Source organism: Chaetomium globosum, genomic scaffold (genome assembly GCF_000143365.1).
Source record: "Chaetomium globosum CBS 148.51 scaffold_8 genomic scaffold, whole genome shotgun sequence".
Lineage (NCBI taxonomy): Eukaryota > Fungi > Ascomycota > Sordariomycetes > Sordariales > Chaetomiaceae > Chaetomium > Chaetomium globosum.
Window position 1 is genome coordinate 640,589 of NT_165983.1, and position 24,943 is coordinate 665,531.

At 54.6% G+C, this 24,943-nt stretch overlaps 9 protein-coding genes across 9 annotated transcripts in view; 3 read left to right on the forward strand and 6 right to left on the reverse strand.

Moving 5' to 3' along the window:
- Positions 1 to 1,653: 1,653 nt before the first annotated feature.
- On the forward strand, positions 1,654 to 5,862 carry CHGG_10924 (uncharacterized protein; the record flags this gene model as incomplete). The annotated part of the gene is made up of 4 exons (XM_001226190.1): positions 1,654 to 1,847; positions 2,017 to 4,043; positions 4,263 to 5,753; positions 5,807 to 5,862. The coding sequence occupies 4 exons, from the start codon at positions 1,654 to 1,656 to the stop codon at positions 5,860 to 5,862; spliced, it is 3,768 nt and encodes a 1,255-aa protein (XP_001226191.1).
- Positions 5,863 to 5,993: 131 nt separating this feature from the next.
- CHGG_10925 (uncharacterized protein) lies at positions 5,994 to 7,390 on the reverse strand (the record flags this gene model as incomplete). Its single annotated transcript, XM_001226191.1, has 3 exons — positions 5,994 to 6,801; positions 6,876 to 7,158; positions 7,387 to 7,390. The coding sequence occupies 3 exons, from the start codon at positions 7,388 to 7,390 to the stop codon at positions 5,994 to 5,996; spliced, it is 1,095 nt and encodes a 364-aa protein (XP_001226192.1).
- Positions 7,391 to 8,858: 1,468 nt separating this feature from the next.
- CHGG_10926 (uncharacterized protein) lies at positions 8,859 to 10,512 on the reverse strand (the record flags this gene model as incomplete). Its single annotated transcript, XM_001226192.1, has 2 exons — positions 8,859 to 9,029; positions 9,094 to 10,512. The coding sequence occupies 2 exons, from the start codon at positions 10,510 to 10,512 to the stop codon at positions 8,859 to 8,861; spliced, it is 1,590 nt and encodes a 529-aa protein (XP_001226193.1).
- Positions 10,513 to 11,530: 1,018 nt separating this feature from the next.
- On the forward strand, positions 11,531 to 12,281 carry CHGG_10927 (uncharacterized protein; the record flags this gene model as incomplete). Its single annotated transcript, XM_001226193.1, has 3 exons — positions 11,531 to 11,673; positions 11,771 to 11,853; positions 12,130 to 12,281. 3 exons carry the CDS (start codon positions 11,531 to 11,533, stop codon positions 12,279 to 12,281), a joined length of 378 nt encoding a protein of 125 aa, XP_001226194.1.
- Positions 12,282 to 13,953: 1,672 nt separating this feature from the next.
- CHGG_10928 (uncharacterized protein) lies at positions 13,954 to 14,833 on the reverse strand (the record flags this gene model as incomplete). Its single annotated transcript, XM_001226194.1, has 4 exons — positions 13,954 to 14,272; positions 14,391 to 14,666; positions 14,729 to 14,743; positions 14,805 to 14,833. 4 exons carry the CDS (start codon positions 14,831 to 14,833, stop codon positions 13,954 to 13,956), a joined length of 639 nt encoding a protein of 212 aa, XP_001226195.1.
- A 2,411-nt stretch (positions 14,834 to 17,244) lies between these two features.
- On the reverse strand, positions 17,245 to 17,776 carry CHGG_10929 (uncharacterized protein; the record flags this gene model as incomplete). Its single annotated transcript, XM_001226195.1, has 2 exons — positions 17,245 to 17,546; positions 17,662 to 17,776. The coding sequence occupies 2 exons, from the start codon at positions 17,774 to 17,776 to the stop codon at positions 17,245 to 17,247; spliced, it is 417 nt and encodes a 138-aa protein (XP_001226196.1).
- Positions 17,777 to 18,838: 1,062 nt separating this feature from the next.
- On the forward strand, positions 18,839 to 20,344 carry CHGG_10930 (uncharacterized protein; the record flags this gene model as incomplete). Its single annotated transcript, XM_001226196.1, has 3 exons — positions 18,839 to 19,011; positions 19,578 to 20,097; positions 20,147 to 20,344. The coding sequence occupies 3 exons, from the start codon at positions 18,839 to 18,841 to the stop codon at positions 20,342 to 20,344; spliced, it is 891 nt and encodes a 296-aa protein (XP_001226197.1).
- Positions 20,345 to 21,357: 1,013 nt separating this feature from the next.
- Positions 21,358 to 22,773, reverse strand: CHGG_10931 (uncharacterized protein; the record flags this gene model as incomplete). The annotated part of the gene is made up of 4 exons (XM_001226197.1): positions 21,358 to 21,415; positions 21,547 to 21,741; positions 21,795 to 22,596; positions 22,683 to 22,773. 4 exons carry the CDS (start codon positions 22,771 to 22,773, stop codon positions 21,358 to 21,360), a joined length of 1,146 nt encoding a protein of 381 aa, XP_001226198.1.
- Positions 22,774 to 24,598: 1,825 nt separating this feature from the next.
- The window catches only part of CHGG_10932 (uncharacterized protein), a gene marked incomplete at both ends in the record, with an annotated part of 2,599 nt that continues 2,254 nt past the window's right edge, over positions 24,599 to 24,943 (reverse strand). The window contains one exon of the mRNA XM_001226198.1: positions 24,599 to 24,692. Within this exon, the coding sequence (XP_001226199.1) occupies positions 24,599 to 24,692 (94 nt within the window). The remainder of the gene's footprint in view (positions 24,693 to 24,943) is intronic.

Sequence of the window (24,943 nt, forward strand, 5' to 3'; positions counted from 1 at the left end):
AGTGGCCCAATTAACTTGTCCGGTGGCTGAGCGCCTTTCGTCTCAAGTTGCCGATGGTGGTTCCATGCTGCAAGACCATTACATGTACACGTATGCATAGCGGCACAGGTTGCATCTTGGCCTATTAGCGTCCGTTCTATTACGCAATGCAACTTCAAGGGTCGTGGTGGAAATCCACAGCAGGTACTTTTCCTCCCTCAGTTTCCGTGACCTATCTGTCAATATCGAGTCCCGCGATATGCGGTTGTGTTTGAGCATTATGCCACACCACTTGGAACGAAAATACAGGAACTTGCCGTGCTATTATTCTATAGTCGCAGGTCACCCAGGCCAGGCCAGCCCGCTACTCGCGGCTATCCAGGAAGAGAAGTGATCAACCTGTTGGTCAATAGGCGGCGAGGATGCCCGTGTTGTGTTGTGATAGGTCACATGCGCCGTGCCGTATGCTGCAGTTCAGTGTGTGCCTCGCCCCCAAAGACGAGTGGGAGCCTTACTGAGTGTGGTCAGATGTTCAGTCGGAGGCTCGGAGGTGCCAAAATGTGCATGTGGGGATGCAGCATTCATCGTGTCGAGTCATCGCAGTCGTCAATATCGAACTTCAAGTTCCATGCACGTTTGACACTAAGATTTTGACGCGCTTTGTCTCCTCTTTAACCTCAACCTTAGCAAAGTCCGCGCACTCTTGGCGACACAACTCATCAGAAAGCACCGCAGGGACTGCTGGTTTCAAACCCTACGGATCCGTACAGTCCAGACCTAGGTACACCGGCCGCCACATTCAACGCCCTTTAAAGACTTCCACGAGATGCCAATCCACCAACAAGCGTATGCCACATTGCCCATAGGACCCCTGTGTGACTAAAGAGGATATGAAGGTGTTGCGGTCTGCATGCCCGTCAGTTCGGAGGCCGTGTAGAAGACAGTGTGTACATGTAGCTAGCAAAGACAAGCAAGCACCGGGCGAGAGGTGAAAAGGCCCGAAGCCTCTACAGATGACTGAGAGCCTGGAGACTGAGAGTCGGAGAATCACATCACCATCAGCACTGAATAAGACGTGCTCAGCGTGGAAACGGTCAGTCATCAGAATTGAGCGAGCACTGGCTACTGAGCAGTATAAGTTACCGGTGTATTTAGACATACAAACACCACCGTCACGCCACGTTGTGATAATTGGCCGCCATTCCCAATGATTCCTCCAATCATCAAGGGTTGATACCATCAGCTGCAAGCCGCTGCATTGTCTTTCACCACAGGAACTTCTTGATGGGCTGCCTTGGGATGCTGCATATGCATCTGTGTGATTTTCACATGCAGTTGCCTATTGAATCAACGTTGCGTCAAATGCGAAGTGAGGCAGTGCAGGCAAGCTCGCATTTTTCTCGGGATACTTTTCTGTCGCTTCCCGTGGAGCCACGACTCCCGCAAGGGCCGCAACGTCTGGAGGACACCGCGCCACATTCGTCCATTTCCTCAAAGAGCGACCCAGATCCAGGTGATATCATGGGGTGAGACTGACGGTTCCAAAGTGTTTCCTAACATGAAATTGGCGCACAATTACCAACCTACCTAGGTACCTAACCATCGACGCTTCATCGCACCAAAATCATTGCGTATCAGCCTCAATCTCAAACAGCTGTTCCAATCGGTTTGACAATGCCTCGCGAACAAACCCGTTCACCGCGGTCGGGCCAGGGATCCTCCGGGCCTCAGACAGTCCGGGACACCACACCCCAGCCCGGGTTTGACCTGTCAGACCTCTTCCAGCCCGGGCAGGAAGCCTTCTTCGACAAGAGCGTTGCCGAAAGCCACCTCGCTACAATAATTGCCCAGGAGATTGACAGGGAAAGGTACGATGTCATGTCTCAGTTATTGCTGTGGCCGAGGCCGCTTCCTCATATATATATCTATGTTCCATCTTACCCTGTGCTGCCATAAGCACGCGCACATGCGTCGACCGGGATATCCAGCATGTCATGGCTAACGAGATTCAAGAACCGAACGCATGACCGATGACAGATTCGATAATGCCGAGTACATCACTTCGAAAATCGTCAAGACTGGCCCCGTGTTCGATCGACATCATGGCAAAGGATCATCGACGACCCGCAGCGCTGTCGGTTATCTTCGCAATCACGGTGTCCACCACGACATCGATGATGATGACAACGAAAAAGAAAATTTTTTGAGTCAGCCGTTCCTTCAAGTGCTGGCCGTAGTCTGTTTCCTTTCGGCTTCCCGGGATGAATTCGACCTGCGGGAGGGTTATCTGAACGCAGTTCGTGCCCTGAACACTCTGGCACTGTTGATCGACAAACTGCGTGAAGAGAATGACCGAGAGACTGACCAAGTTCGGGCCATCCCCATTCGCATTCTCGAAATGATGTGGGATATTGGCATATTTTTAGTCGGCACTGTCCACACTCGTGCTAGGCTGCTCGGAGGAAACCATACGGCCTTGGATGATGCTAACATCATCCACGCTTTCCACTATCGAAAGGCGGTAAACACGGCCCTGGACAAGAATCGAGGCGTTGGAAAAGTGTGTCAAAGGGCTCTGTTTATCCTGACGAGAGAAGCCGTATCCCCTTTCGTTCAACCAATGAAGCTCATCCAAAGCCTGAATGGCCTAGACCTTGACAAGTTTCACCTAGACTGCACTCAGGACGAGTGCAAGCGAGACACCGACGGCACCAACCCTCCCCGTTACCACGTCCCGTCCTGCGACCAAAACTGCGGCTTCCGGACCCCTCCAACCAAATCAATTCTCGAATTTGACTACCTTTTAGAAACACTGGGAGAGATGCCAGCCATCAACGTTGATACGACGTCGGACAAGAATTGGTGGGTTGCGACAACCAAAAACACCCTAGCTATCAGCCATGTCTGGCGGGATGGTATATTTGGCACCCGAGACGACCCAGGGCTTCCCAACTGTCTGCACAACTACTTTGTCGAGCTCGCCAAGGCCAACGATCTCAACAGCTACTGGATTGACGCTGCCACCATTCCCAAGCACTCCAAACAGCGCAAGCTCATGATTAAGATGATCAACTACACGTTCCGAGAATCCAGGTTCAGTCTGTGCTGCGACAACCGCGTGGCTAGGGTCACAGATCTGGAAAAGGACAACGGGACTGCGCTTCTGGTCATCATGACAGCATATTGGCATCGCAGGGCCTGGACTCTTCTGGAAGGGCACAAAGCAACTGACATTCGCTTTTTGAGGGAGGGCGACATGTCAAACCCCTTCCAGGTCAAGGCGGCCATCCTGGAAGTTCTCGCTTATACTTCTACCGCACCGATGTGGCTGCTCTCAAGCATTGCGGAGCTCGAGCCCTACATGGTTGAGGGTTTGACGCCTGAGGCCTCTGGGATTTTGCTTTCCTCGCGGAAGGCTTCTCGGCCAGGCGACTCGGAACTGATTTGGCGTCTCCTCGCCCAACCCTTCACCTCCAAGGACGTGAACAAGGCACTCAACGACACAGCATTTGACTACTCCGAGACGGTCGACGCGGCCTTCATCAGCTCGAATGCGAGTCGATCCGACAAGAACGGGTACTGCTGGATGCCCGGCGCAACAGATGCGGGCGAGTGGATCTCATATGCTGTCGGCGCCCGACCCGTGGAGCAGATCCAGTTGGTGACCACCTACTTGGAGGGCCAGTGGTTCCGCAAGGACGCGACGGGATATTTCGACCTTATCAACTGGCGTTCTAGGATTGTGAATGAAAGTGTCAACGTTGACGCCTTGAAGGAGAAGGTCAAGAACAAACTGGCATTCCAGACCATTCTAGCTTGCCCGATCTGGAAAGTAGGGCCAACAAAGGGAGAATGGGATAGGGTGGTCATCATGACCCGACCGCGCATGGCACCAATCACCTCCGTCAAAGATATCGACCGCGAGGAACTCTTGTGGCATTGGGAGACTATCATCGAGCTCAAATCGGGCCTAAAGTTTGTTGAGTCAGATGTGGCCTCGCTCAAGGTTGGCGCAGCCGATGACGCAAAGCGCCAGGCGGCACTCTTGACCGCGTCCTCAGCCGGTTAGTACCTGGTTCTTATTGTCCTTCTGCTATTACTGATAGTTAGTGGAATAGAAAAGTAGCGAGGATGCCGTTGCTTATCCCTCCGCCCCCTTCCTCCCTCCCCCCGTTCCTTTCTTTTCTTTTCTTTTTTCTTTTCTTTTTTTTTTTTTTTTTTTCCTTTTTTGAATATGGGACATTGTCTTACTTTTGTTACTTACCTACCTTACCTACCTTTAGGCGTAGTTCTCTCCACAGCGATCGGCTTATCAAGTGGCAACAACGCCGACACAACACCAAGGCAGCGAAATACAAACTTTCTGAATCAATTCTGGCATGGGAGTACACTACACAATTTTGCCGCCACCTTGGCGTGTCTCGCCGCCGCCGCAATGCTGCAAAATAAGTTTGGTGCCGCTGCCGCTGCTACGCCCATCATGGCTGCTCCAAGCTCGACAGGGTCTATCAAAGTGGGCTTTTGGCTCGATCTACCTGACATCCCTGACCTGGTCGAGGAGTGGTCCGCAATCATCCCCTTAGCTGTCTATCTCTCGAGCCCGAGGAGCGACTTTGAGCTGGCAGGGGAGGTGACACTCAGGGGTCACCTCTCGGTCAGCATCATCCCGAAGCTATGGGCGCTCGGCGGCATTGCCAAAATGTTGCGGCAGGGTGACGTGTTTTTCGACACAGCAAGCGGCGCAGGCGACCCGCTGAAAGTCTATGACGTTCAATGGGGCAGTGTCTTCCCTTGTTACAACAGTGCTGCCGCCCTTGCCCTCACCGATGTTGTGTTCGGCGGCCAGAAGAAAAAAGGCCCCGATATCACGCAGGAGCATCTCAACAGGTGGATCATGGAAAACCAAAACGAGTTGCTGCGCCGATTTACCCTTTACGACACGGGCGCGGGTCGAGCGCCAACAAGCGATGTATTTTGCGGAAGTAGCCTAGAGGGGCTCATCCAGCGCAAGAGGCTCTACGGGCGACGCCAGCATCTCAAAGTCGTTGTCGTGAGTTCGGTCGGCGTGAAATCCAAGAGGAGAAGGCAACTATTCCAACAACTGTTGAAAAGCATCTCTTGGCATGCGTTTGAGCTCGCGCTCTCGTTTTCCATGTCGGGGTTTTTGTTCAGTTGCGGCCTCATTGGGTCGGGGTCACTGCTAGCGATGGGAGCGCTGTCTCGGTTCTGTGCTCATACCATCAAGTTCGAGCGCAGTCCGCTGTATCTCCGGAACCGTGAGGTTCACGAGGGATGCATGTTGGCTTCTCTGCACGAAAACGCCACGTCGTGGACCTTCTACATCGGCCATCGGGGCATGATTGACTCGCTTCTCAACAAACCTATGGTTGAGCCGGGAAAAGCGCATCCCTTTGTTCTCTTCTACCTCCGCGTCGCCGAAGTCCTGCAGGTGTTGGGCATGACGTACGTTGCGGGACAGAAAGGCTGGGACGGTGTCATTTTCATGATCCTCGTATTCACCATATGGCTTGTTCGCGGTGCCTCAGGGAACGACAAACACGCGGCAAGATGGCTCGAAGAGGAAGGCTTCAAGGCCGTGGGCTTTACCTGCGAATTTCCAGGCCGAACAGAGCTCCTGGGGGCCGTGCAACTTCTCAGCACCGAACAAAAAACATATTGGATGGACGGCATTCTGGCGCCCGTCCCGAGACGAGAGATCTGGCTGAAGAAGATTGGCGCTCTCAACTCTGATGCTGCTGAGACGGAAAGGGAGTGTGCCTTGCTGGGTGAGCATGATAAGAACTGGGTGAATGCAACGGGAATGCAGTCTATTGCGGGCTACAGGTTGATCCAAGAGAAGTTGAAAAATATGGTGGGCCATGAAGAGCTAAGCTCGATTGCTCGACCTGAGATAATTGACCACTCTGCGCAGGGGAGAGAGAAGAGATAAGGCAGAGTGGGAATGATGGAAACACCGGGTGGCCACTTTAATCTGTTAGGCGTTCAGTTTCGAATTATTGCCCTTCGTTTCCCTGCCCAACATGGAACGAATCTCGATCGTCGAACCCGGCCGAATCCCAAGCGTCATCACAAGCCAGATCCGGGCATCGCCGACCATCAGGGTTCTCCCCAATGAACCGATCCAACCACCAAGCCACATCTTCATTCGTCACCCCCTCTGCCAGTTTCAGCCAGTGCTGATTTACGGCCCCAGTATCATTCACCCACTCATTGCTGCCGTCCTCCCCCACCCAGTTATATCCCTTGTCATTCGCGAATTCAAATAACTTCCCCATGCCCAACTCTCCACATCCCTCGATCCCGCATATCCCGTAAAGCGTGGTAATCGGGTCCCAAGATTCTCTCAAGGTGCTACATCGGCCGACATACCACTGATAAGCCGCGAGCACAGGCGACCTGGTCGGTGCATTCGAGTCTGTGAGCCTCCCGCCCGAGAAGATGTCTTTGCCCAGCTCAAATCCAATATATGTTACAGGGACTTGACGTGGCCAGTTGTTGATAGCTTTGTGTGCTGAAGCAGGATCCACGCCGCCAAAGTTGAACTCACGGCCTGAGGGATACTGGCCTCCCATGACGACCAGTTCTTTTACCTTGGCGGAAATAAGGCTGCGACTGTCTGGACCGTCGTCTTCCAGCAGAGCGGCAAGGTTGGTTAGGAACCCTATCGAGATGATGGTGACGCTTTTGTCGTCTGCTGCTGACAGGATAGAGCGGTAAAGCTGGACCGGGGTTGGGGTTGCCGAGGAGTCATTGAGCTGCCGGGGCCAATGCTGCGCTATTTTTGCAGCATATTCACCACGGCTGCGGGGCAAAGAACGATTAACATTGAGCAGAAAACAAAAGATAATTGATAGCTGTGGTTTGCGAGGTCTTACAGGAAATTATATGTATCAAAAAATGTCTCGTTTGTCAACGGTCGAATGGCGCCGATCGAGATGTTTCCGTTGCCGAAGTACGTGTTGACAACGCTGGCGGCTAATGCTCCGTACTGAGAGTGCGAATTGATGACAACGCCAAGGAGATCCGCCACTCCGTAGTTCTGGAGAACATTGGCGATCGCCAAAGACCCAACATCGTCGACATCGGAGAAGAGATCAGTGTCGATGATGATAGGTTTCCGATTGCAGCCGCTTGCCAGCACGCTCTCTAACCCGATCGCTAGAAAACTCCAGAGTAACAAAATGTTTTGGCCCCAATTGATTAACATCTTGAAGGCAAGGGATGAAGATAGATAGGGAGAGGGTGAAGCAACAACAAAAACAGGCAACAATGTATTAGGCATACCACGCTAACGTTGGAAGTGAGGTCCAGCGCTTCCGTACCTCACGTGACCCTACCACAAAGTGGGGATTAACAAGTGATTTGTTTGTCTCTTTGTTTACCCACCCATGCGTGCCATGCCACAATATCTCGGGTGCCCCTGGCCTTTGTCGAACAAGGATGTCCTTTGGATGGATGGATGGAATTTATTTCGCCCGGAGGCACTGGGCCTATCGGGCCTTAGCACGCTAACTACATCCGGATCAAATCGTTTTGCCTTTAACTCGTACAAGCCCCCTACTTCTTCCCTCTTTCTCGCTGCACCATTTACCTCTTGCCTTGGTTGTTGTTAGCAGATCAGCTTGGAGGCTACTTTCTCCAAGTGTTCAGCGTCCTATCTTCAGCAGCTAAAGCGGGACCTGCTGGTTAAGGCTCGTGGTCGAGGCTCGTGGTGTTGAGTGTCGGCTTCTTCTGCTGTGACTGGTCTAGACTCTCCTCCTCATTCAGTCCAGCCTTCCTGTTGCCATTGCGTATTTGATCGTCGCCCGGACTGCCTTCATATCTGGTGACCAATGTCTTGTATCCGATGGCGCTTTCCCTCCCAGATAGAACGAGAGGCTTCCTCGTCTTGCCACTGTGCATTGCAGCATGTCTTCCCTCAGAGCTGTCCATCTCACGCATCGGAAAAGAAAGTGTTCCACTGATTCCCTCGCTTGTCCACAGGCACAAAGGTCTGACTCGACCGCCCCAATCCTGCTCAAAAAGCCGTTCAGTCTCGCCATTCCGGTTCGGAGCTGCGCCAATACGCAGGCCTCCCTTCGCTTCAGCTTGTCATAGAGATCGCGCGTGTGCTTGCCTGGTAGTGCTGCGTCCATGGCCTTTGAGAACTTGCCCACGCTTACAGGTGTAACTCTTGTCGCCCGTTGTCTTTCCATTGCCAGCCTCATCGCGGTAGACTTGGCCTGGGGTATTTGGGAGTCGGGTGTGCCTCACGAAGCTGATGGTATCTGACGGGCCGTTTTTAACATTGCAGGAGCTGGGACCCAGACCACTCGTGCGTCGCGTTAGCGTATTGACTCGAAGCGTCACTTTACGGGGAAATATAAAGCGCGCCAGAGGCAATGGCCTTTGGCTGAACCAGCAACCAACGAACCATCCATCCGGGCAACCAAAACAACAACATCAACGAGCACGATACCGCCATATCATGACCAAGTGAAGCGAAGTGCAAGAACAAATCAAGTCAACAACCGCCGCTCTAATAGGGTTTCGTCACACAAAAACGCCCGCGTCTGTCTGTTTGTCTGTCTGTCATGTCATGCAACACCCGCCCAACTCCCCGACCGCACCGACCGCCGACCCCGACCGTAGCGTCCGCCCCCGGTGTTCATAATCCAAACAAGGGAAAAGGCCGGCCTGGCCTCCCGTATGTGAGCGTGAAAAAAATCAGCCCGCCGCCCTCCGGCTTCTGCGTTCTAGCCCCCGCCGCGCGCTGGTACATCATCACCGCCAACCCCCGTCACCAACCGCTGGTCCATCCGAATTACCCATATCCCCCATCCCGTGCCACCTCATCCCGCCTAACCAGCCCAGCCCAGTCAATCCGAGCGGGGCGCCGTCCGCTGCGAAACCACCTCGCGCGCGTAGAACTCGACCAGCATGGTGGCATAGGCCTCGAGGTCCTCGACGGGCACAGCCAGGCGGAAATCGTTTAGAAGAAGGAACTGCAGCTCTAGGTGGTTCAGTTCCGGTAAGGGGAGGCCGCCAACCTGAGTTATAGCGTTAGCACCGTACCGTAGCGTAGGCATCGCAGCAGAAAAAAAAAAGACATACCTTTGCGTAGCGCGAGTTGGTGTAAAAAACGTCGGAGAAGAATTTGCTGGCGCAGGTGACGCCCGCGATGATGAGGCGGTGGATGTTAAAGCTGTCAACGACAAAATAGGTGGCCTGCTGCGGCTGTGCTGCTGCTCCCGCAGGGGTGGTGACGGGGTTGGCGGCGGATGGTCTCCTCCCCGCCGCCGCTGCACTGGTCGGGACCTCGTCTCCGTCTGTCGAATCGGCCAACTCCGAGTCCGTCTCGGTCGCGTCGCTCGAGTCCTCGTCGTCGTCGTCGTGGTCGCGCATCACCGTGTCCTTATCGGCGTCGGTGGATACCCGCGGCTGTTGTAGTGGGGGCGGCTGCGGCTGCTGTGTCTCAAGCTGCGAGCGCCGCCCTTCCTCGCTCTTCATGACCATGTCGTTCACGCGCTCCGTCATGCGGTCAAAGTACACCAGTAGGCTGAGAAAGACCTCGTATGTCGTCGGGCAATACTTGTGGATGCGGCTGAGGTAGCTCAGAATCGTAATGGCGGGCACATTTTTGCCGTGGAAGGCCAGCACACTACTACTGAGCGGCGTCATGCTGCCGTCACCGGCCCCTTCCTCGCCCCTTGCCTGCGCCTGGGCCTGCCGGAGGTGGTGCGCGTTGCGGTTGAGGGCGTCGTGCTGGAGGTCGTTGGTGGTGGTGATCTTGGTCAGCAGCGCAGCGACCATCTCAATGATGTCCCCGATGGGCATTCCGCTGATCTCGTACTTCATCTGCTGTAGTGGGGGGTCGTTTACAAGGCCCGGCCCCGTGCCGTTGAGCATGTCCGCTCTTGCCAAGCTCTGTATATGCGCGAGGTCGCGGACTCGGACCGTGGTCTGCGTCTGTATCGGTGATTCAGGAGGATTGTCGAGGGTTGGGGGGATGGATGCAGAACCGGCCGTCTCAAGGTGTGTCGAGTTCCAGCGTGGACCGCTGTCGGAGTCGGGGGAGGGGATGGACCTCGAAGGCGGCGCTATTACCGTTGGGGCGGTACTCGCCGACGAGGCGCTCGAGTTGGAAGCCGAAAACGACCCGGGGGTTGGGTCCTGGACGCCATCTCGAGGTATCTCGTGTTGTGGTTGCGTGCCGGCGGAGGATGGTTGGGACGACGACGACGAGGGTGGCGGCGAGGGTAGCCGGGCGTCTGGTTGCCTTGCGGTACTCTTCTCCTGTGCTTGTTCGTCCCTGCAGCGCCGACTTGGTGTGCGGTTTGGCGCGCTTGGTAATGAGGTTGAAGGTCTCCGTGGGCTCTCGGTCGGGCGTGACGTATGGTGGGGCTGGGCTTCGCGATCGCGGGATCGGCTCGCAGACCGGCTCTGATAATGGATGTCGTGGGTATGGCCGCCAATCATACCATGGAAGCGTGATGGAGAATCAGCAAAAACGTCCCCTATGATGGTAGCCATGCTGTTGCGGCGGTCGGGCTCCGTGGGGTTTTGCCGACGAAGGGATAATGTATCGGGCGGCGGGAGGTCGAGGCCAAGGCGGGAAGGTGGCTGTGTTGCAAATAGCGGAGAATTAGCACGGGTTTTTCTGGCTGGCAAAATAATACTGGGTCCAGGGCGAGAAAGAGCCGGGACTGCTCCGGTGCATTCGGCGACGCGAACTCGGCAACAGGCCGCATGAAGATATGAGATACGGGTCAAGCTGAGAGATAGCAAACGGTCGCCGGCGTGCTCCGAGACGAAACAAGGTAGTGGGAAAAAGGCAGGGTAAACGAGGGAGTGCGGCAGCGTTGGCTGCGAGCGGCACTACGCGCGGCGTGCTCAAAATGCTGTCATTGGTGACATGCGCCAGAACCACCAAGGAAGCAAATGGCAAGCCCCCTGAGACAGTTTCGTCGCTTCGCAGACTAGCCAGGCGGCGCAGGAATGCGCGGTTGGGTTGGCGGTGATGGTGTCTCGGCTCGCAAACGGTGGTTGGATTTGCCCGGGAAGTGACGCCACCGAAGCCGGCACAGCGAACACAAGACCACAAAGGCGGTTTAACAGCAAACAAAACTGAGGCCGAGTCCGGCATGGAAGTTGGCCAACGGGGTCACCGGGCAACTATGAGATGAACCACAAATGAGGAAATATGACGACAACTTACACAAGAAAATAGGTAGTATTACTCTCCTAAGAATTTAGGGGGCCGAATTCTATGTCAACTTCAAAAGAATCGGGGCGTTATATCGAGCTTGCGTGAGGCAAGGGCGACGATCAGGAAGGGGCGAATCGTGGAACCTGAAACAGATGTCGATGGATGACGCACGATCGGGCCACAACGCCGTCGCGGGCGGCAAGAGATGGGACTAAGAAGGCAGTTCGATCCGGATGAAAAGGTTGATACAATCACCCGCCCAGCGACAAAATCTGGGAGAGGATCCGAAACCGATGAAGGTGGTGATGGTGATATTCTTGTAGAATGAGGGCGGATGAAGCAATGCCAAGGAGTGGCCGCAGGGCTGGAGGTCGAGTTCGACAACCGAGCGATAATGTTGCGAACGACGCGCACTCTCCGGTCCAGCCCAGGGCAGATTCAAACGGAGAAGCCAAAGGCGAAAAAGGAGCCAAAGGGAAGCAAAGGTACAAAATGACCAAAATCAAGGTCGAGATTCGAAAAGAAATAACTACGGCGTGGCCGAGCTGAAAGCAGGCCTGCGATAACGCCTGGTCCGTTCAGTGGAACTGCACAGACGACGACACCGAGGACACTCTCTGCCCCTTGTCGCTCAGCGCAGTGTGTCCCGGCCCCGCCACGTGTGGGTAAGTCGAACAGGGGGTGGCCCACGCTCAGGGCCTGGCCTTGCCGCCTGGGGCTTGGAAGGAGCCGCGGGCTTGCCACTGCGAATGAGATGAAAAATGCAACTAAGGAACCTGGAACGGCCCGCTTTCTTGATAGATTGGATCCGGCCTTTGTGCCTTGCCTCTTTGATTCTCGTCCGAAGATATCTGGTATACCAAACTTTAGACAAACCCATAAATGCCGCTCAGGTTCTCATACTAGAAGTTCGGGCGATTGCACGCCGGCACTGATAACAGAAAGTGGAGTGGTGATTGGGGAAAGAGGACCCACCGCAACCAGCGCGGTTGTTCTTCCCCCACTTCAGCTCATCAGTGGGGTTCCAGCCGCGAGCATCCACACCCATCGCGCTTCAGAGCACGGCATCGCGCGGCTCGTCCGTACTGGATGAGGTGACGGGCTCCTATAATAAGGTCATTTATTCTCGGTATCCTGAACCATCTCGCCTCGACCCATCGGCCATAGGGGTAATTTCGCCAATAGATCCCAGGGTCGGTAACTTCGGGAAGCCGCGTTTGTTTGTTGCCTTGCGTCTTTCTCATGCAAGAAGCAAGGCCCTTCCTGTCACCTGTGTCCTGTAGCTCCTGTAACTCCTCTCATGCCATGCAAAGGGAGTCGCGCGACCCATTTTGCGGCCTACGTAAGGAAGGCCCGCCCTGGGTCTCCTGCGCAAAAACCCGAAGACCGGCCAACAAGGGATTCGAGCCAAAGGCATCGAATTCCCTCCTCGAGTGCAGCCAATCTGAGGGCGCGAGGCGACCACGGGGGAGGGGTGACGGCGGGCGCGAGCGGGGGTTGGTCCCTCACCGACATTCTGCCCCTCCTTGGACGTGATGGATGAGATGCAGTTCCAGTCCTGCGGATGCAGCCAGTGCCTGGTTAGTTCGCCAACGTCACTTGAATCTGGCAGGGGCGGGTTGTAGATTCTGACAATACAACTTCCCCTGAACAATGAACAATAGAACACGCGCCAATTACTGTCGAACGTGGGTCTCGATGACAGCTTGGAGTCATCCACGTGCCATCTACAACCTTCACCGCATTGCAGTTTCGAGAATCAGAATTATGCCGCGGCCATTCAGCGTATCACGAGCAACTGGTGACACTTTCCAATGGCCATGACATCAGCGTGCAACACCATGACGGCTCACAAACTAGAGAGGCTAGCAGAGCGAATGTCGACCGGTTCTCCAGACTTCCAACACGTGCAACGCAAAGGCCGGCGATGGAATACTCTTGACGTTGCAGCAAGACTCAACCACCTCGGATCACGGGGAACCGCCGACATAAACCGTCCCAGGAACCTCCTATATTCTACACGCCCCTCAAAACTGATTACACTCCTACACTCCTTCATACGCACACTCGCCCTTACACCGACCGCGCGATCAAACCCGTGCTCTGCCATCCATCCTTACACCACCATCCCCATGCTTTCTCGACACCAGTCCCGAGGATAGGAGCATCCCGAAATCAAGGGTGGACATAGCCAGACAGATACCCCGGAACAGCTGACATCAAGACCCGAACTACGCGGCCGTTACTGCCTTGGACTGGGCATCACCAAACACGCCCGTTCTCTATCAATCACAATCCTTATTGAGTAATTAACAGGGATGGCTTGGTATTGCATCGCTGAGGGCAGGGGGTAAATTGCTGCGGGTTCCATATGATAACCGAACAGGCGTGCAGCGCAAGCACTCGCAAGGGGAGACCCAAGGCCGGTGATGGTTTTTATAACCGACGTAAACAAGGCCGGCCCGAGAAATCACTGGATTCCCATAAAGCATAAGAAAATGGGTTCCTTAACTCGGGCACGCCTCTGCGGCGAACATGGAAAGGGCGACACCTCAATGTCGGTGAGGATGCGGCTGTACTTCATGGCCCAAGACTTTGGATTGTCCCTCCCGTATCCCATGCTGTAACATGTGCACTCACAACTCCAGGAGAAGTATTGTGGACCCGAACGGATGATATTGTTGTTGTACAACGCCCAGCCGCGTGGCCTAGGCTCGTCATGTACCGTTCCCCCAACCAACCCCCCAACTACCGCCCCCCAATCATTACTCATGCCGCACCCTGTAATCCGTGTCCGGCAAGTACAGGTGCCTATCAGCGCCCTTGGCAGTCAACACAACCATGCGGATGACACCACCAGAACTGCCGTCCCACTTGATGGCCTCCTTGAGGGCGTCCTTGACGAAGCTGACGGCGTCGGCCTCCTCCATGCCCTCGCGCCAGTTGGCGTCGCAGAACCCGTAGATGTACGTCGAGCCCGACCCGCCGATCGAGTACGGCTGCTTGTGCAGCGACCCGCCCAGCGGGATGCTGTACACCTGCCCGCCGTGGCGCTCGTCCCAGCCCGCGATGATCAGGCCGGCCCTAGTGTCAGTGGTGTCAGCTCCCGTCCCATACAAACCACACCCGGTCCTTATCCCCCATCCCCATCCCCGATCCCCTCCTCATAGCCATGTATGTGTATGTGTGGTGTGGTACTCACGACAACCGGTCCTTGTTGGCGTAACAGAGCTCCTGGAAGATGGCGGCGGCGGTCTGGGTGGTCGGGGGCTTGCCGTTGGTCATGGCGAAGAGCTCGAGCTGGTACTTGACGATATCGGCGACGGCTTGAGTGTCGGCGGCGGAGCCCGAGCGGCAGCACCAGATGGTGTCGTGTACCTGGGTCAGCTTGTCGGTCACGCGGTTCGCGATGTAGGCGCCCGTTGTTGTGCGCGAGTCCGCCCCGAGGATCACGCCGTCTTTGAATGTCACCGCCATGCTGTGTCGTTTGCGTCAGGGTGCGCTGGGTTGGGTTTGTGGCGCCGGCGGGGTCCGACTTACATCGAGGTACCTAGGCTGGGGAGGGGTTAGAAGAGTGTTGTGAGAGGGGGGACGGTTTGCGGTGAGCATGGCTTACTTGACCTCACCCTTCTTCAATCGGTCCATGTCGAGATGGATGCCATCTATACCCAGTAACGGTTAGTGCACCGACGAGACATCAAGGTAGATGGATGGCGGGGGTTGCATGCCTTCCCTCAGCGAGCCCGAGTTGCCGAACTCCATGGTTTATATGGTGATGTGTATTGTGGGTGGTGTTGTCGGCCGTGGAGGGAGGATTCGTGGTCGCGGGTTATTCTGGGGGTCGCAGTTCTGGGGATCGTAGGGTATGGTGGGTTGTCGTTGTTGGGAAGCTCCAAGCTCCATCCAGCTCAAGGCAGCTCCGACACGCGCGTGCGCCTTGCCAGGCTGAGGCGCATCACGTGAGAGCTGACGCCCCGCGGTCTTATCTTATCGCGGTTTGGATCGAGGCAAGGGAGAGTCGAAGATAAAACGGATGGTTTATTTTGAAATGCAATTGAACAAACAAGTTGGGAGTAAAGTACCTCTTCAATTATGAGAACCGTAGGAGCACCTGCCTAAAATACCATAGTCAAAAATCTCCATCAGTCAGGGAGCGAAGCGGCCTTCCCGGGGCTGGCATACACCTGTGAAGCCAAGCCCCACAAAAATGGTCAAGGTGCCCCCAGATACGAAGTACTTCGTACAGAATACCCAATATCAAATCCTAAGAACACCCAAACGCCATCCCGTCTATGCAATATCTTTCACCCCAGCCCTCTCTACACAACACCCTTTCACCCACCTCTCGTCAGGCCCTCCTCCTTCTCCACCGTAACCCCCTCCCTCCCCTTCAACTCATCCCCCTTCTTCGCCTCACCCCCCTCATCCACACCCACACTCTTACCCTCTCCCTCTCCCTTCTTCTCCCCCTCCCCCTTCTCCTCCCCCTTCTTCTCATCCCCACACCCACAATCATAAAAGTCCCCAATCTTACTACAATCAAACACCTCTTTCTTCAGCCGCTTATTCACCTCATTATGCACAAAGCACGCCCACCCGGCCGCCGCGTTGCGCCCGCTCGTCTGCGGCGGGTACTTGCGCAGCAGCTTCTGGAAGTGCGCCGCGCACTCCCCGCACGGGTACAGCCGCGCGAACAGCTGCATGTACGTCTTGAGCGCCAGGCTGTCGTCCTCGCTGGGGGTTTCCGGGAAGCGTGCCATCATGGTGTGCAGCAGTTTCCAGGCTGCGCGGCCGAGTTCGGCTCTGGGGGGAGGGGGGAGCGGGTTAGTTAGGTTGTGTTGGGTGTGTTTGTGTGTTGGGAGTGGTAGCGAGGGGAGGGAGAGGGGTTGCGACTTACTTGGCCGTGGCATTCCCTAGTTTTGGCGCGATGGAGCCGCCCTGGAGGATGCGGTCGGAGATGTCGCCGGCCGAGAAGCTGTCGCCGGCTGGGAGGCTGTCGCGTGCGCTGTCGTCGGGGGCTCCAGGGGAGAATGTGTCGTCGAGCTTCGTGGTCGGGGCGTACTCGGTGTTCGACTTGCCGGCCATAAAGTACGTCAGGCTCAGGAAGAGCATGACGGCCAGCAGCGTCAGCGTCAGGTGCTGTCGCCGCGCCATCGCCCGGTTTTCTGGTGGTGTCCTCGCGCAAGCCGCTAAATGACTGAACCGTAAATGTAAAGCAAAGTGGGTGTAGGGGCGCCGGTAAGATGCGCCAAAAAGCTATCAGCAAGCCAAGAAAATAATTGCAAAGGAATGACTGCACGCGACAGCGACAAAGAAAGTTGCGAAGCCCAAAATAAGTGGTATGAGGGTCGGATGTTCTGCGTGGTGGCCAAGGGCAGGGGTTTGCGGCAGCTCGGCAGGGGCTGGTGGGGTGCGTCTTTCGGCAGGCAATTCGAGGTCTGGGTCCGCAGATCAGACCTGCAGGGGGGTTGACTTTGCGCCGTCAGCTGGGGACATGAACCCTTGAGGGCCTTGGATTCGGGTGCTGTCAGATTTCAACCGAGTTCATCTCGAGTCCTTGATCAGGACCTAATTTCAACAACACTGATGTCAAGTAGCCAGTGTCGCAAAAATGCATTTCTTCCTTCTCCTCGCTTGTTTCTCTGTCCACTCCATGATGAGTAGCCCCTGAGTGGCTGAGCTGCTTGGTAAAATGACTGTGGATATCGACTTTTCAAATTCCCATTCTCATTTAACCCTTTGCGTTTTGAATCGGCGGTCAACTGTGCAAGTCTTTGCAATTGTTTCTTTTTAACAAGTTCCAACGCCCCTATCTTGATTTGGTTTGATGTTACCCAATCCTCGCTGTCTCAACCCGAGACAGAACCCGCCACGCTCACCAGGAATCAAGGTGAGACAAGCAAAAGGTTATGTTGTGCTAAAAACGATAACTACTGACATTGAACTAGTTATGATTAAAACTAATAACAAACCCAAACTTCATTGCATAAAAACGGCGACATATAATCCCACCACCAGCCAACACTCCAACCAAACCAACCCTCAACCCCTATTACTCACTTCCACAACCCCCCAACAACCCCCTTCACCTTCCCGACCCCCTCCCCCACCCCCTCAACAACGCCACCCGCACCCCCCGCAGCCGCCTCACCCGCGCCAGTCACTTCCCGCGGCACATAGCCACCGCTCTCGTCCTTGCCCTGCCTCTCGGCACGGTTGATGCCCTCGCGCGAGATGGTGTCGCCGATGGGGCGCGCCAGCCCGTCCTGTCCGACCTGGTTGGCGACCAGGTCGTTGACGCCGTCTTGGAGGGCGTTGGCTTGCGGGTTGGAGGTGAGTTTGGTTTTGGCGAGGTTTTCTGGGTGGGGTGTTAGGCAATGTTGAGTTGGGGGGATGGGAGGGAATAGGGGTCAGGGAAGGGGAGAGAGAATGGGAGGGGATGGAGGATGAGAGTGGGTGGAGAGTGGACGAACCCCGTGTCGTGTAGCTCGCCTTGTTGTCGCGGGTGAAGTAGCGCAGGTAGATGTCCTCTAACCAGGGGACCCAGCTCTCATATTGCTTGTTGTATTGGTCTTTAGCCCACTCCATGGTGTTTAACTATGTGTCTCACGATAACTAGTACAAGAGGTGAATGAATTGTGGCACCGCTTCTAAATATCTGCTGACTGGAAACAGACTAAAAGTAGGATGAATGATGGATTCAGATTCAATATTGCCTTCACTCTACGGATATGGCTCTCATTTATTCTCGGCCCAACCATGATGCAAGCTTCTGCATGAACTCGCCAACAGGGACCTTGTGGTGGTGTGGCTGTTCAGGGTGGGTGGCGGAAATACGACGTCATGGTCTGGTGTAAGTCCAAGTTCCCAGTTTTGGACGGATAGGGGTTGTCCAGCCTATGAGATGGTCGTCCCGCAAGAAGCCACAGCCTTGTGTCTAACATGTGCATGGCAAGGGTAGTCGAGCTTCAGGTTACCCTTATGAGATGATGTAACGTGCCAATGTAAAAATTGAACAAGTGTTGTTTTGCGTGTTGGCGCAGCAGTTTTAGTCTAATTATTTCGGGCATGCTCAATGTTCTCGATGCCAAGAACTACGTGTACCCATAAAGGTTCCGTCTCTACGAACTCGCCGTTCTGCGGATATGGAACTGGCTTCTTTAAACAACGACGAATATAGGAGCCGTTGTTGTCGCGGGAAACTGGGAGAACTTGAATCTGGACCTGCTATTTGTGTTAAACGATTTTGATCGAGGTCGATACGAGTTAGTTATTTGGATTTGGTAAAGTAATTAACAGGGATGACTCAGCCGCGCTTCGTTTGTGTTATTGAAGACGTTCCCCGAGAGCTAAAACTATACCAACATAATAACGTTGAAGCGGCGTATGGTATGGGTTCATTCTTTACTCTTTCGTCCCCTTGGCCCTGTTCCCGATTTCCCTATGTCCTTAAACGTGATCCCAAGGGACGAACACCAAAGCTTTGCAGCCCCCAAATCCAAGGACTTGTTCTTAGCCAACCAGACGCGCCTGTGCCCCTCGTCTTGCAGTAATCCAACACCCGCCCGTTAGTTCCCTTCAGCCCTCTTCCACTTTCCTCAAGAAATAAACACCAACTTCAGCAGCACCCGGCTCGCAACTCCACCCATCATGCCCGAAACCCCCCGAAAAAGCCTCGACGAAAGCCGCGAGGACGACGACAGTCCCACAAATCCAGCCTCCTCCCTCACCACCCTCCTCCACACCACCAGCACCCTCCTCTCCTGCATGCGCCACCCGACGCCGCCACCGGCCGCGAACTCTACAACTTCTTCGGCGGGCGTGTCACGGACATGGCTGGATGGATGGATGGAATTTATTTCGCCGGGAGGCACTGGGCCTATAGGGCCTTAGCACGCTAACTACATCCGGATCAAATCGGTTTGCCTTTAACTCGTACAAGCCCCCTACTTCTTCCCTCTTTCTCGCTGCACCATTTACCTCTTCACGGACATGGCCACATGCAGTGGCCGAGCGGGGCCGCGCCGGGAGCGGTCCAAGCCAATCATTAAGAATGGGGCATCAGCCAATCAGAAACGGATCGTTCGAGTAAATACACGATCCAGGGATCCTGTAAGGGATAAGGCGATCCGGTATGGATCGCCTGAATGATAAGACCATCCAGGGAACACAGGTACGGAGGTACCTGTAGACTTGGATAGTATATAGTCATTCGTTCTGGAGGACTCTGGGAGTTCTCCAGTTAGCAATCACAACTACAGTTCGCTACAAGCTCGGAAGCCTACTGTTGAGACAAGTCTTTGTTGTGCACCTTTTGGCTGCACCGAACCTAAGCACCCTTGAGAGATTACCTTCAACCGAAGCTGAACCCTAACAGGACCGGGTCCAGAAGTAGGTTCGTCACAGGGCGCGTCCTCGAGCACACCACCGCCGACGGCGCCATCCTCGCCATCAAAGTCAACACCGTCACCGACCGCTCCGAGCCCGCCATGATGCACTACGCCGCCACCCACGGCGTCCGCACGCCCCGCGTCCGCGGCGTCTACGACGTCGTCGCACACACCCGCCGGCTGGCGCGCGCGATGGTCAGTGAGCGTGTCCCCGGGGTGCCGCTGGCGGAGGTGTGGTTGGGGATGGGGGAGGTGGAGAGGGAAGTGGTGAAGGAGCAGTTGAGGGGGCAGTTGGTGGCGATGCGGGCGTGTAGGGAGGGGTTTATTGGCGGGGTGGGTGGGGAGAAGGTGCGGAATGTGTATGATAGGATGAGGGACTTGTACTGTGGGCCGTTTGAGGGCGAGGAGGCGTTTGATGAGTGGTGCTTGGGTCGGATTCTGGGGGGGCCGCTTGTGCGTGCCAAGTGGAGGTTGTTGTTGAGGAATGAACGGCGGGAGAGAAGGGGGGCGGGAGTCGGGGTTTGTACTGACACATGGGGACATGACGCCGAGGAATATTATGGTGCAGGGGAATGTGGTGACGGGGATTGTGGACTGGGAAAGGAGCGGGTTCTTCCCGGAGTATGCTGAATATGCGTTTGCGATGGTTCTGTGTCATGCACACGAGGAGTGGTGGATTCCTGTGCTGAAGGAGCTGTTGCCGCCTTGTTCGAAACGAAGACTTGAGTTTACAGCCTTGGTCGAGGAGGGAGTGGTGAATTCGTGATTAAAGCTTGATTCAACACTGGCGTACAGGGCTTAACTGCCTAGCTAAAGTAGTTCCCCCATTCCTCCACTCTCTAATCTTGATAATATGCAGACCAGCTCGACAGACACTACATGTACTCACATACATTGGGGAGAACCATTAGCAATGCGGAAAGGCTTTCGTCTTTACATTCCCGGAAAACAAATAAGCGGCCCAATCGAACTCAAAAGGAAAGCTGGCCATCGGTCCCTCATAAACTTGGTAACGTTGGTGACCGTCATGCTGTGCTGCCGCACATCGTTGACAGCGTCCCCGGCAACAAAATCAGGAGACCGGCGGTGCAGCTCCTCGACCAGATCAAAGCAAAAGTGCTGGCAGTGGTTACATTTCCGCCATTGCCCCAGAACTATGTACATGTCACACCCGGCCAAGAACCATTTAGACCATGATACCGGGAAGCCCCCAAACCAAAGGGTTGAAACATGGCGTTGGCCTGTGTTGGCCAGCTTCAGGAGTTCGTGACTGGAACGTTCACTGCGGCAAATTCCAGCTTTGGAAACGACCACAGGGTTTAAACATGCTGCCTTGGAACCAAAACGAGCAAAATCTAGCCCCCAAACTGACTTCTGAGCGGCGCCCACCTGAACTAGCCGCCCCCAGCAGAACCAATGCGGCGTTGCCAGGCGGGCTCCCCGATGATGTCGAAATGATCGTAGCAGCGTTTCATCTCGGGATGGCCGTGCCACCCACCGAGGTAAAATAGTCCAAGCTTGGTTAGGGATGCATGGCAAACTGGTGTCACGACAGGCGGCCACGGACTTGAGCTGTGAGCAGCGCGCTGATGACCGTGGCTGTATTGTCTTTTTGGCCGCCGCACTCGCCGCGAAGTCACCGAGACTGGCCAACGGAATCAGACACGGGCTTCTTTGAGGAGGACGAGAATGAACAAGGAGGAAAGCCGACTTCTTCCGTTGTATGTATCATGCTGAGTCATTGCCGTCCATTTTCACGAGGTATATTTGGCTGAGCATTCAGGTTGTCAATGTTCGTTTCTCGGCAGACGAGAACAGAAGTGGAGTACATAGGTACCTATCCGTACATGTAGATGTTTTGATCCCTACACTTCCCAACCCCAAGCTGGCTGCCTTGTCATGGCATTACAAATTCCTACAATCTACCCGTGACCTCTTCCTCCCCTTCAATTCCCGTCATCTACCTACAGTAACCACATACTCGAGATGTCGCCTCTTCGAAGCCTCTTATAGAGTTCCTCGTGGGCTCCGATGGTAATCTCGCCGTGATATAGCTTGTCTGCCTCGATAATCAACTCAAGCAGCTTGAGAGCTTCCTCAAGGTCGGACTCGAGCCGCTTCAGCTTATACTTCGCGATGGCGATATCGAGCGCTCCTAGGCATCTGAAAATAGTCAGCGTACTGGCAAGTCCAAGTGAGACTGGGCGGCTACATACGACTCGCGAGAGAATACCCGTAGTGAATGATGCTCACTGAGCATCTCGATCTGTCTCTTGGCTCTGTCTGCCGCTTGCTTGAGCGCCCCGTATGACGATCTCTCAGCATCCTTCAACCGGCCTTCCTTGTTCATGTAGCAGGCGGACTCCGTGTAGAGTTGAAGAAGAGCCTTAAGGCGCCGTTCGTGAGAGTCACTGAATGGATTTTTGGGATCGCATGCTGGACACTGGCAGGTGAAACCCCAGCCTTTAGAGAGCTGTTGCAGCCGGGTCGCGCGAGGCACGACTCGCAAGATGTAGGAGGAGGTGATTTCCTCGCCAGCATTAATATCCCGGTTGGCGCGCATCACCATATAGCTGGTGTCGTCTTTAGATGCGGGATCGGCGTTCGGGATACAAGAGTGGTTGAGGCGGGAGGCATTCAGGTACAGCAGCACACTTGCTGAGTCAATGTTATGGGGCACGGCATTGAAGGCGTTTTCAGCGATGATATCTTCCAGGCGAAAGAGCTCGATGAGGGCCTTCTCGCAGTCTTCATCCCCCCCTTGCTGCGCGGTGAGCTCTTTGATTACCGCGCTGAAATCATGCACGCCGGAGCCCACTGAAAGTTCCAGGATTTTCTGTCGTGTTGCAGTTGGGAGCATAGTGAACTTGTGGTGTAAGTCCGCCAGCTCTTCGCCTCTCTCGGCTCGGAAAACGAGGGGATCGCGCATGATGACAGCATCGCGAGGTATGTTCTTAGTAGCAAAGACCCCTAAGCCTTTGCCCGGCGAGCTGCGGATCTCGAAGGCAAGCGGAAAGTCTGAGAAAACATAATCATTAGCAAGTCGCGAGATTGTTGGGATGCTCGGTTGAAGCGGATGAGAGGATCCAGCAGAAACCACTTACGCGATTCCAGTTGTCCAACAGCGCTCTGTGCAAGCCTGCTCTGTGCTCGGAAGGTTGATTCCAGCCTCAGCATTGCCTTGAGCCAGGTCATGATTTCGAACTGTCGGATGCTTGACTTTGCCGATCGTAACTTTTGTTCCGGTAAATGGAGTAAAAAGTAAGAGAAGGCAAAAACATGGGAAGATTCAGTTTTCGCCAGATGAAAACAAAGTTCGGTAAGTCGCCTGGCTGATTTAGTGACTCTGAGATGAGTGTTTAGGGCAGCTTTTATTATCGTCCAGCCAATTAAAAATCTCTTCGATAAATTGTAAGGTGGTTATACAGTACGTTATTTACTCGCAAGTGGCCAATGTTCCCTGGGCACCAGATGAACACACCGGCTGCTACCAGAGTGTTTACATAATTACGATCTGAGTCCCTGCGTACCTCTGTTGTAGGTCAGGAAACCTTGAAGCCTCTTTTATGTGAAGTACTGACGCGATGTATGCAAAGTCCAGATATAATGACAGTAAAAAACCCCTTTCAAAAACCGGACGAACCCCGCATATCGAGACGATTGTCATAACTTCCATATCAAGGAAAAGTAAACAAACCTTTGGATCCAACCAACTCCGGCCAGTAAAGACTTGCCAGCCATGGTGTGACACAACCGTTATGGAGACTAACCATACATAAGGTAATCGATCGCTGAAAACGATCGTAAAGGGCAGTATCGCTTACTCATTAGAACACCGACATACCGCACAAACCACTCCATGACCCAACCCCGTCATCCATCAAAACACAGCAACACAGCAAATTACAGCACCACTCCAAAACCCAACACATTTATCTACACCCCCTCTCTAAACTACAGTACCTACTCTACTAATACGCCAAGCTCAAACTCAAGTTCAAATACAACAAACCAGCAGGCCCCAACAGGTCCGCCGCGGCAGTTCAAACAGTGGTATCCTTCTAGGCAATACATGTGCAAAAAATAATAATCAGAAGAAAAAGAAAAACCCCCAGCACAAAAGTAGCAAGCTCACAACAGCCAACAACAATCAACAAAATAAACACTCCCGTCTGGGTACACCAACAAGCAGCATGTGGGTATGCGCTACCGACCAATCCCACCGACCATCCACCACCAACCAACTCTGGGGGAAGAGGGAAGCCAAACCACAGTCCGGTTCTAACATCCCTTCATCACCCCGATTGATCTCAACAAGACCACCGCCCATCAATCGACCTCCTGACGGGCCAACAGGTATGATAACCTCGCTGCAGCAGGCCACTCCATCAAATGACCATCCCAATATTGCCGAGTCGACAGCAGGCTCCACCACCCACACCAGGACATCATCAACTCCCCTCGACAGCAGCCTTGATAGTCGCAGCAGGCTGCAGCTGCAACCCACTGCCACCCTCGCCGCCATCACCGCCCTCTTCCCCTTCCTCCCCCTCCTCATAAATCTTTTCCTCCACAATCTCCCCCGGGCCCTTCACAATAGGACTGAACGATTCGACCTCCATACAGAATTCATCATCCTCATCGACCTCGTCCATACCCATCACCATGTTTGAGCCCATCCCCGTCCCCATTCCCATTCCCATTCCAGCTCCGATTCCGCCACCCACTCCCCCCATACCCATACCCACCACCACCACTCATGCTACCACCACCACCAGCACTATTCATCCCCACACCCCCACCCAACCCCCCAAACACCGCCCCCTCCCCCTCCCCCTCCTCCTCATCCTCCTCCTGAATCGTAATCTCCCCACTCTTCCTTCCCAAGCCACTCGCACTCGCACTCCTCGAATGTCCCGACCCCACCCCCCCGCCACCCCGAACACCCACACACCTACCACCCACCCTAACATGCTCGCCATGCCCGCCCGTCAGACGCGACGTGGGCCCATTGAACAAATTACCTTTTCAAATGGACGATTAATCCACGACAACCTAAGCGCCGGCCCTCACCCTCCGCTTGACGGTTTGGGCTGATCTTGAGTCGGGCTAAGCTGAACAAGGAGTGATTCCTCCTTGCTATCATTATTTCTAGTCGAACTAGTAGGCCCTGAGCGCGCGTTGATCCTTTGCTCTATAGAAGGCTTAATAACGGGCCTTCCCGGGACCGGTGAAAAGTCCATAGCCACAAGCTAGGTACGATGCATTCGAGTGACCTGGCTATACTATAACGAGGAGATCTAAAGGGCTTTCGAATGGGGGTTGCTCGAGCCGCCCATTTCTAGTCCAGGCTTCCCGGCCAATT